The sequence below is a fragment of the Carcharhinus amblyrhynchos genome, chromosome 2 (genome assembly GCF_965287045.1).
Source record: "Carcharhinus amblyrhynchos chromosome 2, sCarAmb.v2.hapA, whole genome shotgun sequence".
NCBI classification, from domain to species: Eukaryota; Metazoa; Chordata; class Chondrichthyes; order Carcharhiniformes; family Carcharhinidae; genus Carcharhinus; species Carcharhinus amblyrhynchos.
Genome location: NC_137325.1, coordinates 88,859,956 through 88,874,002, shown reverse-complemented (window position 1 = coordinate 88,874,002; position 14,047 = coordinate 88,859,956). Strand labels below are relative to the sequence as shown.

Sequence of the window (14,047 nt, the reverse complement as noted above, 5' to 3'; positions counted from 1 at the left end):
GCATTAGTTCACAGAATGTTAAAGGTAGCATCTCTAGTTAATGTTGCTTTTCTTAAAAAGAGATACAGAAATTCTGTTTTTACTTCTAGGTGCAGATTGTGAAACATTGGAAGTGATAATTTGTCTGTATAAAATTGTGTGCATGTTGTACACCATCAGTCAGATTTATAGTGCGTAAAATACAGTTTCAGTTGAATGCTGCCTTGTATTAGGAACATTGGACAGATAGAAACACACAGAAAATAGAAACAGGAGTAATCCATTTGGCGTTTTGAGCCTGCTCTGTCATTTATGATAATCATGGCTGATTATCAAATTCAACACCCTAATCCCCTTCCCACCCCTTGATCCCTTTAACCTGAAGAGCTGTGTGTAATTCCTCCTTGAAATCTCTCAATGTTTTAGCCTCAACTATTTTCTGTGGTAACGAATTTGATAGATTCACCACTCTGGGTGAGGAAATTACTCCGCAACGCTGTTCTAAAATTATCCTCAAACTGTGCCCCCCCCCCCCCCCAAATTCTGGACTCCCCCACCTTCTGCAACATTCTGAATCTCCCCTGTCTAATCCTGTTAGAATTTTATAAGTTTCTATGAAATCCCCATCACTCTTCGAAACTCCAACAAACATAATCCTAACCAACTTGGTCTGTACTCACATGATAGCGGTCTGGTAAACTTTTATTGCACTCCCTCTTTAGCAAGAACATCCTTCCTTAGATAAGGACATCAAAACTGCATGAAATACGTTAAATGTGGCCTTATCAATGCCCTATACAATTGCAGTAAATCATCCTAATTCCTAAAAATCATCCTCTTGCTAAGAAGGCCAACATGCCATTTGCCGCCTTTACTGCTCGATGCACCTGCACACTTACTTTAAGCGATTCTTGCATGAAGTCTCGCTGAGTATTCATCTTTCTCAATTTTCACTCATTTGTATAATAATAAGCTTTCGACTTGTGCTATTGAAGTAGATAACTTCATATTTGTCCACATATCACTGCATCTGCCATGCATATGTTCACTCACTTAGCCTAACCAAATCACACTGAAACATCTCTACATCCCCCTCATAACTCCCCCTCCCATCCAAATTTGGAGAAAATACATTTAGTTCCCTTGTCCAAATCATTAATATATAATGTGAACAGTTGAAGTCCTAGCGTTGATCCCTGTGGTAGCCCACTGGCCGCTGCCTGCCAGTCGGAAAAAGACACATTTATTCCAACTCTTGCTTCTTGTCTGCTAACCAGCTTTCTATGGTTTGTAGGGTTGGGGAAATTAGAGGTGGGCGAAATCATGGAGGGATTTGAAAACAAGGATGAAAGTTTTAAAATCGAGTTGCTGGTTGACCAAGAACCAATAAAGATGATAAGGCACCGAATGATAGGGGAGTGGATTTTCTGGAGTTCAGACATCGACGGCAACGTTTTGGGTGACCTTGGGGTATTGTTGGGACCATTGCTAGAGTACAGCATCCAGTTTTCATCTCTTTACTTAAGAAAGGACACTATTGCATTAGAAACAGTTCATAAAAGGTTATTCGACTGATTCTTGGAATGAGGGGATTATCCTTTGAGGAAAGGTTGGACAGGTTGTGCCAATATCTACTGGAATTTAGAAGAATGAGAGGCAAACTTATTGAAACACGCACAATCCTGAGGATCTTGACAAGGTGGATGTCCTTGTATACAATAGTTTGAAAATAAGGGGAATTAACGTTTAAAGCCGAGATGAGAATTTTTTCTCTTGACGATCTTGCAGGAGGCATGGCATTGAATACTTTAAAGACTAAATTGGATTGATTTATGATTGACATGGAAGCCAAAGGATCGAGGGAACTAAGTGTAGTTGAGGTTACAGTTGGATCTTGTTGAATGGCAGAGCAGGCATGAGGGGCAGAATGGTTGACTCCTTTTAATTTACAAGTTTGTTGGTCAGACCATTTCAGAAATGACTTTTTTAAGTTGTGCAGAGCCCCAGTTGGGTGTAATTTGGGTGTGGGGTTGTACTTTGTGGGTGGGGTGATTGTTGGGTCAGAGAGGTGGTCAGAATCGAGAGAGTGTCTCTGACTTTGAATTGAAGTTTTGGAGCGTCCCAGATATAGAGTAATAGGTCAACAGTTGAAACTTCATGGGCAATTCCTGTTTGGATCGGGACTTCTGACGGGTTCCTCACAAGGTAACTCCAGAGTACAGCCCTCAAAGTGTCAAAGATTTTGATTACTAGGTCAAGAAGTAAGGATACCAATTTGAGCCCCGAATAGTATCTAGATTGTTGCAACTACATCATCCATCTTAGTTTTCCATTATAATGTTGATTTGGGCCTTAAATTTTTAGGTTTTGAGGAAGTCACTAACTGCTGAGGACCAAGTTCCTGTCCTGCTTTCGGAATGATTCCGTTGATGTGTTTGAGGTCCTTCTGATTGATATACTTTACATTGAATTCAAGAGTTGCATAAACATTCGTATGTCTCAATTAGGATGCCTGCTGAGTGCCTGCATGAAATGATTTCCCTGGTTTGTAGGAGTAGCTGTTCCTTGAACAAAAATTTCAACACTTTCATCCTGATCATATTGTATTCAGCACAGATAAGGAGATGGTGTCCTTTGAACCAGCTGCATGGTCAGAGGTTACCTATCCTTGTCGTCAATTAGTGCAGTAAAGAATTTGGAATTCACTCAGTGTTGTCTGTTTCTGCAGCTGAAATTGCCGGATTATTCTCAATAGAGCTTTAAGACGTGGATGCCATTTATGTGGAATATTCTTAGTTGAAGAGAAAAATCAACATGGCTTTGGCCGGCTGCCCAGACTCTTTTCTACACCATCCCTACTATCAGGTTGGGCAATTATTACTGCATTTGTCATTTTAACTAATGAATGTATATATAATAATCATAGCCAGTGGCTAACTAATCTTAGATCTGTTAATTCTTGGTCATCACCAAAGCTACTATGAAGGAAAGCAGAGTTCCTGTGCTTGAAAGATCACTGAAGCTTTGATTTCAAGAGAAGCTCTGCAATTTTCTTAATAACTTGAAACACTTGAACTCAAAATTTATCCTGATCATTTCTTAGTTGAATTAACTTCAGTGAAACTGTTTTGAAGGTGTGCTGCCCAACCTGCTATATAGTATTTCAGTATAGCTCTAAAATTTGAACCAGAAAATAGAAGTTTAGGGAAACATGTTGACAATTGTGGTCACAACACAATTGAGAAAATATAGTTTACAGTAATAAATTGGAAAAAAGTTGAAAACTAAACTGGAAAATAGGAACAAATAGACATAAGAACAGGTGGGAAACATCTAAAACAATGGTAGCATCTTGGAGGGAGGGATCCAAAGAAGCGAGAACAAACTAGCCAGTTAAGGCACACCATGATTGAATAAAGAAATACAGTAAAACTGAAACCAAAAGAAAACCCATACATCAAATCCATAGACAATGTGGTAGGAGTATGAATATAAATATTTTCAGAGGACAAATAAACAATTAGGAAAGTGAACAGAAGTAACTAAATTATCACAAAATTATAAAAAATGTATTGCATGGACACAGCAATGAAAATCAAAACAGGGTTGAGACCACAAATATGCTAGCTCAATTAATTTGAGGTCTGATATGAATAGATTTTTCTAACCAAAAGTTTTGGAGATGTGGAGGCAAGGCAGGTAATTGGAGTTAAGATACAGACATGATTGCTAACCTTGCCAGTAAAGGAACAATGACAGAAATATTAACTACTAAGGTGGAATAATTATTTAATAGGGAGATTAACATGGTGGATGTGGATAGAAGATATAAAGATAATTAAGGTAGAAAGTAGGACGATAATTGATTAATAAATTGTATCTGAAGCAAATAATATTCCAGATCCAGGTGGATTGCATCCTTGTTTGTTAAAAGAAGTTTGGATGGAGAGTGAATGTGGTCCTTGTACATGAAAGGGAGATGGACTAAGTCTTAGGAAAATATAGATCAATTAGCTTAATGTTGGTGGTAGAAAAGATGATGATAATTCCTCAAAGATGTAATAGAAGAACATCTAAAAACTGAAAATAACCATCAACACTGATTGGAAAGGGAAGTGGTGTTCAGGGCAAGTGGACATGATCTTAAAATCACCAATCTATTCAGGAGAGAGGTTAGGAAACACTACTTCACACGGTGATAGAAGTGTGAAGCAGTTTCGCAAAAAGCAGAAGATGCTAGCTCAATTAATTTGAGATCTGGTATGAATAGATTTTTCTAGCCAAAGGTTTTTAAGGGATATGAAACCAATGCAGGTAAGAGTGGAGGTGCAGAAAAAGACCTTGAGGAGCTGCATGGACTACTCATGTTCCTATTTATCTATCAATTAATCTCTGGAGGTATATACATATTGAATGTACAGTGGAATGCATCCAAAATGCATTTCATCTCTGATCTGAAGGATTAAGTTTCCAGGATGTTTGTTAATTAAGTCATGGTTGCTGATCTATTTTCTTTTGTTTGTGTATGTGTATATATATTTTTTTATATATAAATTTAATTTATATTGTGCTAAAATTAAAACTGAACAAATAAGCTAAATGTCAGTTAATGCCTTGTTGCTGTGGCAAAATATCAAGGAAAAAGACCTTCAATTTACTGTACCATTACAAAACATTCTAGTGTTAATTCTATAATTTTGAGGGAAACCTTAGAAACAAGAGTGCCCTCTGGTGTGCTGATTGTTGTCATTGTAAAATTTAAATCACTAACTTTTGGCATTGCTGTATGTTATTTTGAAATTCAACTTTTGTCAAAGTTTTAATGTGCACTCGTTGCCCAGGCCAATGAGAAAAAAATTTCATTTTTCCTGAGTTATATTCAACAAATCAGAGCCTCTCTTCCATCATTATTAGCGATTATTGAGCATATATCTGCACGAAAAATCAAAACATTGGATTATTCAATCTTGACTCCAGTTGGAGAAAGATCATGCAATTACTGAGATTACCTTCAATAAGGTTGCCAAAAAAAAATCAACGTCACTGCTTGCATGGAACTTTTCCAAACCCTTGCTATGAGAGATTCGGGTATAAGCGAAGTTACATTCCCAGAAGGGAGAAAAGTAGAGCCAGCAAAGCCAGAGTTTCCGAGTTTACAAAATAGTAAAATAAAACAGAAGAAGCTGCATATGCATATGACACACGTCATGGTAATGCATGTGAGAAGCATACTGATTCTAGAAAGTTTAGAGGCTAAGTAATAAAGGAAATAAAGATAGGAAAGGGAGAATGTGGGAAGAAACTGACTACCAGCGCAAAAGGAAATCTAAAAGTCTCCTACAGGTATATAAATAGTAAAATCATAGTAAGATAAGTTGAGCTGATCAGAACTGAGAAGAGGAACGACAGCTGGAGGCAGAAGGCATGGTTGAGTACTTCAAATTAGTACTTTGTATCTTTCTTTATCAAGGAGGAAGATGCTGCCAATGTCATAGTGAAGGAGGAAGTAGTTGAGATCCTGGATGGGCTAAAAATTGACTGGCTGCATTTAAAGTTGATAATCACCAGGACAAGATGGGATGCATCCTACGATGCTGGAGGAATAAAGGTAGCAATTGCAGAGGCCACAACCTTCCAATTGTTCTTGGATATGTGTGGTACCAGAAGGCTGGAGAACTTTGGCGCTTGTTCAAAAATGTATGCAAGGATAAAGCAAGCAAATGACAAGTTTAACCTTTGGGAAATGATAATTGGTTGGAATCAATAATTTGAGATGAAATTAACAGTCACTTGGACAAGGGTGAATAAATTAAGGCAAGCCACTGATTTGTTAGAAAGCAAATCATTTTTAACTTGATTGAGATTTTAATTAGGCAACATTAGGTTTGATGAATAAAAGGTAAATAAAAGGTTTGGCAACAATTTTGAAGCCATTGGAGTTAGAGGGATAAAGATGACCTATATACAAAAGTGACTAAGTGATGGGAAACACTGGTAGTTATGGTTGTCTCTTGCACTAGGGGAATGTATATAGGAGTTGGTCCTATCACTGCTTCTTTTGATGTATATTAATCATGCTGACCTGTGTGCAGGGCACTATTTCAGAATTTTCAGATGATGCAAAACTTGAATGTATTGTGTGCTGTGGAGAGGATACTGATAGAGTTCAAGAGAGCATGAACAGGCTGGTGGATTGGGCAGACATGGCAAAGGAAATGTAGAGAAGTGTGGAGCAATGAGATTTGATAGACTATATCAAGAGAAGCAATATTAAATCAATGATACAGTTTTAAAGGGAGTGCAGGAGCACAGAAGTGTATGGGCAAATGTGCCTAAAATCTTGAGTAACTGAGCAGTTTGTGAAAGTGTTTTAAAAGGCAAACTATATCCAGAGTTTATAAATGGAAACATAAGGTATGAAATCAGGGATATGGTGATGCACAGGGCATTGGTGAAACTGCTTACAGGCTTAGTTGAAGTATATGCATGCATTGGAAGCAGTTCAGAGAAGGGTCTATCCACTGATTTTTGGGATGAAGGGATAGTCTTTTGAGGAAAAGTTGGGTTGAAACTCATTGTTTAGAAAAAATGAAGGGTAATACTGAAACACAGGATTCTGAGAGGGTTTGGCAGGGTGGACGATAAAGATGTTTCCTCTGAGAGGAACTCTAGAGTTAGGGGCCACAGCTTCAGGGCGAATCATCTCCCATTTAAGATACACGTGAGAGGAATATTTTCTGGGAGTCATTAGTCTTTGAAATACTCTTTCCGATAAAGCTTTGGAGACTGGGTCATTGAATATGATCAATGCTAACTTAAATGGATTTTGATTAAAAAAAGGAATTGAGGCTTGGAAGTGTAGTCAAGGTGACAATCAGATTCACTGTAGCCGTATTGAATGCCACAGCAAGCTCAATGGATCAACTTCCTCGCATTTATTGCTCCCCTAAGTTAATTTGAGTTAGTTTATTTGGTTGGTATTAAAATAACTACCAAATCACTCTTGAGAAGTCAGTGGCAAGCTGTCTTTTTGCACTGCTGCAGTCCATGCATTACACCTACTGTGCTGTTAGAAAGGGATTTCCAGGATTTTGATCCAGAGACAGGAAGAAATGGCAATATAGTACCATGTCAGGATGGTCTGTGTCTTGGAGGGGAACTTGCAGGTGGTGGCATTTCCATGCATTTGCTGCCCCTGTCCTTCTACATGGAAGAGGTTTGAGTTTGGAAGGTGTTGGTGAGTTGCTGCAGTGCATTTTATAGATCGTACACACTGCTGCCACTGTGCTTTCATGGTCTTGGAAGTGAATGATGAGGGTGGTGGAGGGAGTGCTGATCAAGTGGGCTGCTTTGTCCTGGATGATGTTCAGCTTCAGAAGTATTGTTGGAGCTACGCACACTCAGGCAAGTGGAGAGTATTATATCTCCTTCCTGACTTCTGCCTTGTAGCGGGTGGGCAGTTTTTGGGGAAGCCAGCGAATGTTGCTTGCCACATAATTCTGAGCTTCTGATCTGCTCTTGTAACCACAGTATTTACACATACAGAGAACACAGTTATAGAACCTGTCAAATTAGCATGCCATTAATTCTCTGGCAATTCTCTAGCATATTCTGTGAACTGTTAATATTGTAGTTCTTTATCAAGAGGCATTCTGGGTGTTGCAGGCATGCCTTCTAACTGAGTTTCTTGAATGGAGATTCAGGACTCCATAAAAACTATGGTAGTATTAGAAATGAGAGCAGGAGTAGGCAATATGGCACCATGGGCCTGTTCCATCATTCAGTGCTACCACAGCTGATCGTCTTCACTTTCCCTCATGCGCCATTGAAAACACACTGACCCAGACTTCCTGTCAGTGAAGAAACAAGTGTGCCTGCTGCTGTCTGTGATTGTAACTGCCCACTTACGATTTTACGTCTGAGCTTTTGCATCTTCCAGATCCGGTGACAAGTAGAGTCGAGAACTGAAGTGGCAAACATAATTCCAGCAAAGCCCTATCCCTTTTGTTTAAAATGGTGACTAATGAGGTATTGGATGTGGTGATAATTTTCTAACACTTGAAATCAGCAAATATAATCCCTCTATTCGAGGGAGGGAGACAGGAAACCATAGGCTAGTTAGTTTGTGGGGGGAGGTGTTAGAATTGATCACTGAGGTTACAGCTGGGCACTTGGAGAAACTCGAGGTAACCAGTGAGAATCAGGAAGCTTATGTTATTGGAGTTCTGGAGTAATGTGCTGTGGATAAAGGGGAGCCTGAAAATGTGCTGAACTGAGAATTCCAGAAGGCACTTGATAAGGTTTCATAACAAATATTTTTGTGGAAAATATAAGCTCATCCTGTAGGGCGGTAACATATTGGCATTGATAGAAAATTGACTGGCTGTCAGAGTATGCATAAATTAATCTTTTTTTCTGATTGGTAGGATATGACACTTGGAGTCCCACAGAGCCTGTACTGCAGCCTTAACGTTTTACAATTTGTATCAATGACTTAGTTGAGGGGAATGAAGGCCTCGTACCTAAGTTTGTAGATGACCCGTTGATAGAGAGAAATGTATCTTGTAAAGAACACAAGGTTGCAGACAGATATAGATAAGTTGAGTGAATGGGCAACCTGGCAGGTGGAGTACAATGCAAGCAAAAAGTTGCACTTTGACAGGAAAAATAAAGCAGAGAACAGCTGCAGGATTCTGGATAAAGAAACTGACAGCACAGGAACAGACCCTTTGGTCCTCGAAGCCTGTGTCGTCTGAACTAAAGCCCCCTACCCTTCCGGGGACCATATCTCTCTATTCCCTTCCTATTCTTATATTTGTGAAGCCACCCCTTAAAAGTCATTATCGTATCTGCTTCCACTACCTCCCCCGGCAGTGAGTTCTAGGCATCCACCGCCCTTTGTGTAAGATAATTTGCCTCGTACATCTCCTTTTAAATCTTGTCCCTTGCACCTTAAAGTTGTGTCCCCTAGAAGTTAACTCATCCACGATGGATCCAAGCTTCTGACTATCCATTATGTCCATGCCCTTCATAATCTTGTAGACTTCTATCAGGTTGCCCCTCAAACTCCATCATTCCAGTGAGAATAAACCAAGTTTCTCCATTGTCTCATAGCTAATGCCCTCCATAGCAGGCAACATCCCGGTAAATCTTTTCTGTACTCTTGCCAAAGCCTCCACATCCTTCTGGTAGTGTGGTGAACGGAATTGAACACTGTTCCAAGTGTGACCTAAACTAAGGTTCTATAAAGCAGTAACATGGCTTGCCAATTTTTAAACTCAATGCCCAGCCAATGAAAGCAAGCATTCCGTATACCTCCTTGATCACCTTCTCCACCTGTGTACTTGTACACCCAGATCCTTCTGCTATCTTCCAAAATGCATTACCTCACATTTGTCTGAATTAAACTCCATCGTCATCTCTTTGCCCAAGTCTCCAACTGATCTATATCCTTCTGTATCTGCTGATGGTCCTCATCGCAACCCGCAATTCCACTAACCTTTGTGTCATCCGCAAACTTACTAATCAAACCAGTTACATTTTCCTCCAAATCATATATTACAAACAGCAAAGGTCCTAGCACTGATCCCTAAGGAACACCCATAGTCACAGCCCTCCATTCAGCAATGCACCCTTCCACTGCTACTCTGTCTTCTATGACTGAGTAAGAAGTCTCACAATACCAGGTTTAAGTCCAACCAGTTAACTTGATAGTAATCCCACAAGCTTTTGGAAACGGTGTTCCTTCATCAGGTGTGTGGAAGGTTCTGATCAGAGAAAGGCATATAAAGACACACACGGTTTACAGAATACTGTAAACTGAAGAAGAAAGCAGACAAGATACCGACATCTCTACTTCTATGACCAAGCCAGTTCTGTATCCATCTTGCCAGCTCACCTCTGATCCCATGTGACTTCACCTTCTGCACCAGTCTGCCATGAGGGAACTTGTCAAAAGCCTTACTGAGGTCCATGTAGACAACATGCATTTCTCTACTTTCATCAATATTCTTCGTCATTTCCCCTCAAAACTCAACCAAGCTAGTGAGACACAACCTCCCCTTCACAAAATCATGTTGCCTCTCCCTAATGTGTCCACTTATTTCCAAGTGGGAGTAAATCCTGTCTCGAAGAGTCCTCTCCAATAATTTCCCCATCACTGACTTAAGGCACACTGACCTATAATTGCCTGGATTATTCTTCCTACCTTTCTTAAACAAAGGAACAACATTGGCTGTTCTCCGATGGGATCTCCCTGCAGCCAGTGAGGATGCATAGACTTCTCGCAAGGCCCCAGCAATTTCCCTATCTGCGTCTCTCGGTATTCTTTGGTACATCCCATCAGGCCCTGGGGACTTGACTACCTTAATTTTTCAAGAACCCCAATATCTCCTTTTTGATCTCAACATGACCCAAGCTATCTACACATCCTTCCCCAAACTCATCATCCATCAAGTCCTTCTCTTTGGTGAATACTGGCACAGAGTACTCAGTAAATACCTGCCCGTTTCCTCTAGCTCCACACAAAGATTCCCTCCCCTATCTTTGTGCGTCAAGGTGTCGTGTCCCCTGACAATGCTGACTCACCCAACATTGCTGACACACACTGCTCAGACAGGAATTGGGTATTCCCGAAGGTGAGTCAGGAGAGGAGTGTACATTGTTAGGGAAGAGGGTGAGCATTGTGGTAGGAGGTGGGCATGTGTGGGAGCTGTCTGGCGGAAGGGAGTGAACATTATCTGGAGGTGCAGATGGTGAACTTTTCCAGAGGATATGGTACATATGAACGTACGAATTAGAGCAGGAGTAGGTCACTTGGATCTGCTCATGGCTGATCTGATTGCAACTTCAGCCTGACATTTGTGTCACTACCAAAATCCCACCCTCTCCCCACCTTCCTGATACCTTTCACCCCACCCGGTTAATGACAAATCTGTTTAGCTCTTATTAAAACCATTCCAAGGTTCTGCTTCCACTGCCTTTTGAGGAAGAGTTCCAGAAAGTCTCAACCCTATGACAGAAAAAAATTCTTCATCTGTCTTAAGTGAGCGACCCCTTATTTTTAAGCAGTGACCCCAAATTCTAGATTTTCCGATGAAAGTAAACATCCTCTCGGCATCCACTTTGTCAAGACCCCTCGATCTTAAAGGTTTTGATCAAGTTATCTCTGACTCCTTCTAAAATCTAATGGATACCGACCTAACCCCTCCAACTTTTCCTCATGAGACAACCTGCCTATTCCTGGTATTAGTCTCAAACTCTGAACTGCTAACACATTTATGCCTTTCCTTAAATAAGGAGATCAATATTGTACACATTATTCCAGATGTGGTCTCACCAATTCCCTGTAAAACTGAAGCATAACCTCTCTTCGTTTGTAATCGATTCCCCTCACAATAAATGATGTTCTATTAGCTTTCCTAATTACTTGCTATACCTGTATACTCGCCTTTTGTGATTCATGCGCTAGGGCACCCAGACCCTCTGCATCTCATGCTCTGCAATTTCTCACCACTTAGATAATTTTTATTCTTCCTGCCAAAATAGACAGTTTAGTATTTTCCCCACATCCTACTCCATTTGCCAGATATTTTTGCACACTCACTTAACCTATGTGCCTTTGTAGCCTCCTTGTGCCTTCTTCACAATTTACTTTCCTGCCCAGGAGATGCGTGTGTCCAAGATTCTCTGGAATCGGTTGTGTGCTTGTACACACGCATCTCCATCAAGGACGGCCACCCCAGCACCTCACTTCTCCGCAAGCCCACAGATAACTCACTATGCTCCACTTCTCCAGCTTCCACCCTAAACACGTTAAAGAAGCCATCCCCTACGGACAAGCCCTCCGTGTACACAGGATCTGCTCAGATGAGGAGGATCGTGACAGACACCTCCAGATGCTGAAAGATGCCCTCATAAGAACAGGATTTGGTGCTCGACTCATCGATTGAGAATTCCGACACGCCACAGCGAAAAACCGCATCGACCTCCTCAGAAGACAAACACGGGACATGGTGGACAGAGCACCCTTCGTCGTCCAGTACTTCCCCGGAGCGGAGAAGCTACGACATCTTCTCCGGAGTCTTCAACATATCATTGAAGGCAAACATCTCGCCAGAGCCATCCCCACCCCCCCCACTTCTTGCCTTCAAATAACCGCACAACCTCAAACAGACCATTGTTCGCAGCAAACTACCCAGCCTTCAGGAGAACTGTGACCACAATACCACACAACCCTGCCACAGCAACCTCTGCAAGACGTGCTGGATCATCGACATGGCTGACATTGTCTCACGTGAGAACACTATCCATTAGCTACACGGCACATAGTCTTGCAACTTGGCTGACGTTGCCTGTCTAATATGCTGCAGGAAAGGATGTCCTGAAGCATGGTACATTGGGGAAACCATGCAGACGCTACGACAATGGATGAATGAACATTGCTCGACAATCGCCAGGCAAAACTGTTCCCTTCCTGTTGGTGAACACCTCAGTGGTCGCGGGCATTCGGCCTCTGATCTTCAGGTAAGCGTTCTCCATGGCGGTCTTCACAACACACAGTGCAGAGTCGCTGAGCGGAGACTGATAACCAAGTTCCGCACACACGAGGATGGCCTCAACTAGGATCTTGGGTTCATGTCGCACTATCTGTAACAGCCATGAGTTGCCTGGGTTTGCAAAACCTCACTTACTGTACTGTCTGGAGACCATACACATCTCTTTAGCCTAAGCCTAATGCTCCCTCCACTCACGTCTGCAACTTTAAGACTTGAATAGCAGGTTAGCTGTAAAGACTCGCATTCTAATCAGTACTCTAAACTGTGTGCTGTTATACGCTCTGTCTGAGGTCAGAACTCTCCACTCACCTGACGAAGGGTTGAACCCCAAAAACTTGTGGGTTTACTATCAAATAAACTGGTGGACTTTAATCTGGTGTTGTGGGACTTCTTACTGTGTTTACCCTAGTCCAATGCCAGCATCTCCACATCGTTACAAGAGCATGTCAGAGGCTAAGAATCCTGTGGCGCATAACTTGCCTTCTGACTCCCCAAATTCTATCCACCATCCATGAGAGATGGGTAAAGAGGGTGAACAAATGCTTTCCATTTGCTTGGATGAGTGGAGCTCCAACAATGCTGAAGAAGCTTGACACCATCCAGGACAACACAACCCACTTGATTGGCACCCATATACAAATATTCAGTCTTTTCACCTCTGAGATGTATGGAAACACCACCATCTGGAGGTTCCTCTCCAAAGCGTCCTGACTTCGAAACATTCCTTCAGTGTCACTAGGTCTAAATCTTGGAAATTTTTCTGTAACAGCACTGCATGTGTATCTATACTGTATGGACTGCAGTGGCTTAGAAGGCAGCTCATCATTTTCTTGAGGACAATTAGGGTGGGCAATAAATGTTGGCTGAGCCTGGATCCACATCCTATGAATGAATTTTAAAAATTTCCTTTATGCCAGGGGATCAGCCAAATGAACCTTCTCTGAACTGCTTCCTATACATGCGTGCCCCTAATTAACTAAAAAACTGTTAATATACTTCTCTAGACGTGATCTCACCGATTCTCTCTACGGCTGTAGAAAATCTTCCTTATTTTTATATGCCATTCCCAATCTCCAGTTGGCACCTTCGTCCATGTTAGTAACGTAGATCGCAGATAATTTTGGCCCTAGCGCCGATCGTTGGGCATATCAGATACTTCAATTTAAAGGGTCAAAATTTGATGATCCCTTAAACAGGTGCAGGATCACAACGAGTGATTAACCTATACCTGTTGAAACAGCAGCCCAATTTTATATACTGCCTGCTGATCTGTATGATGACTGTATTCAGCTAGTACTGAAGGCACTGTTGAATTTTTGTGTGGTCAAGGAGGGAGGTCCAATTTTGTGACCAAGTGGTAGCACTTAAAGCCAGCCTGTGCCTCTGAAATGGGGGTTCATTCTGGTTAGAGAAGATGCCATCTCCTTTTGGAACTGAAACATGGGCAGAGCAAAGGATGGAAAAGCAGCAAAATGGACATCAAGGTGAAATATTGTTGTTGATTTCACACT

General features: G+C 41.3%; 1 protein-coding gene across 13 annotated transcripts in view; it reads left to right on the top strand.

Moving 5' to 3' along the window:
• LOC145356352 (growth factor receptor-bound protein 10-like) overlaps positions 1 to 14,047 on the top strand; it is a 188,097-nt gene that overhangs the window by 55,638 nt on the left and 118,412 nt on the right. For 7 of the 13 annotated variants that reach the window (XM_080209064.1, XM_080209057.1, XM_080209074.1 and 4 more), the window contains one exon: positions 2,708 to 2,844. The exons of 4 other annotated variants lie outside the window; for them this stretch is intronic. In XM_080209064.1, the coding sequence (XP_080065190.1) occupies positions 2,794 to 2,844 (51 nt within the window). In that variant the 5' untranslated portion in view covers positions 2,708 to 2,793. Of the gene's footprint in view, positions 1 to 2,707; positions 2,845 to 5,543; positions 5,588 to 12,350; positions 12,505 to 14,047 lie in introns of those variants that run through there. 2 more of the 13 variants (XM_080209015.1, XM_080209109.1) reach the window with 2 other exon arrangements.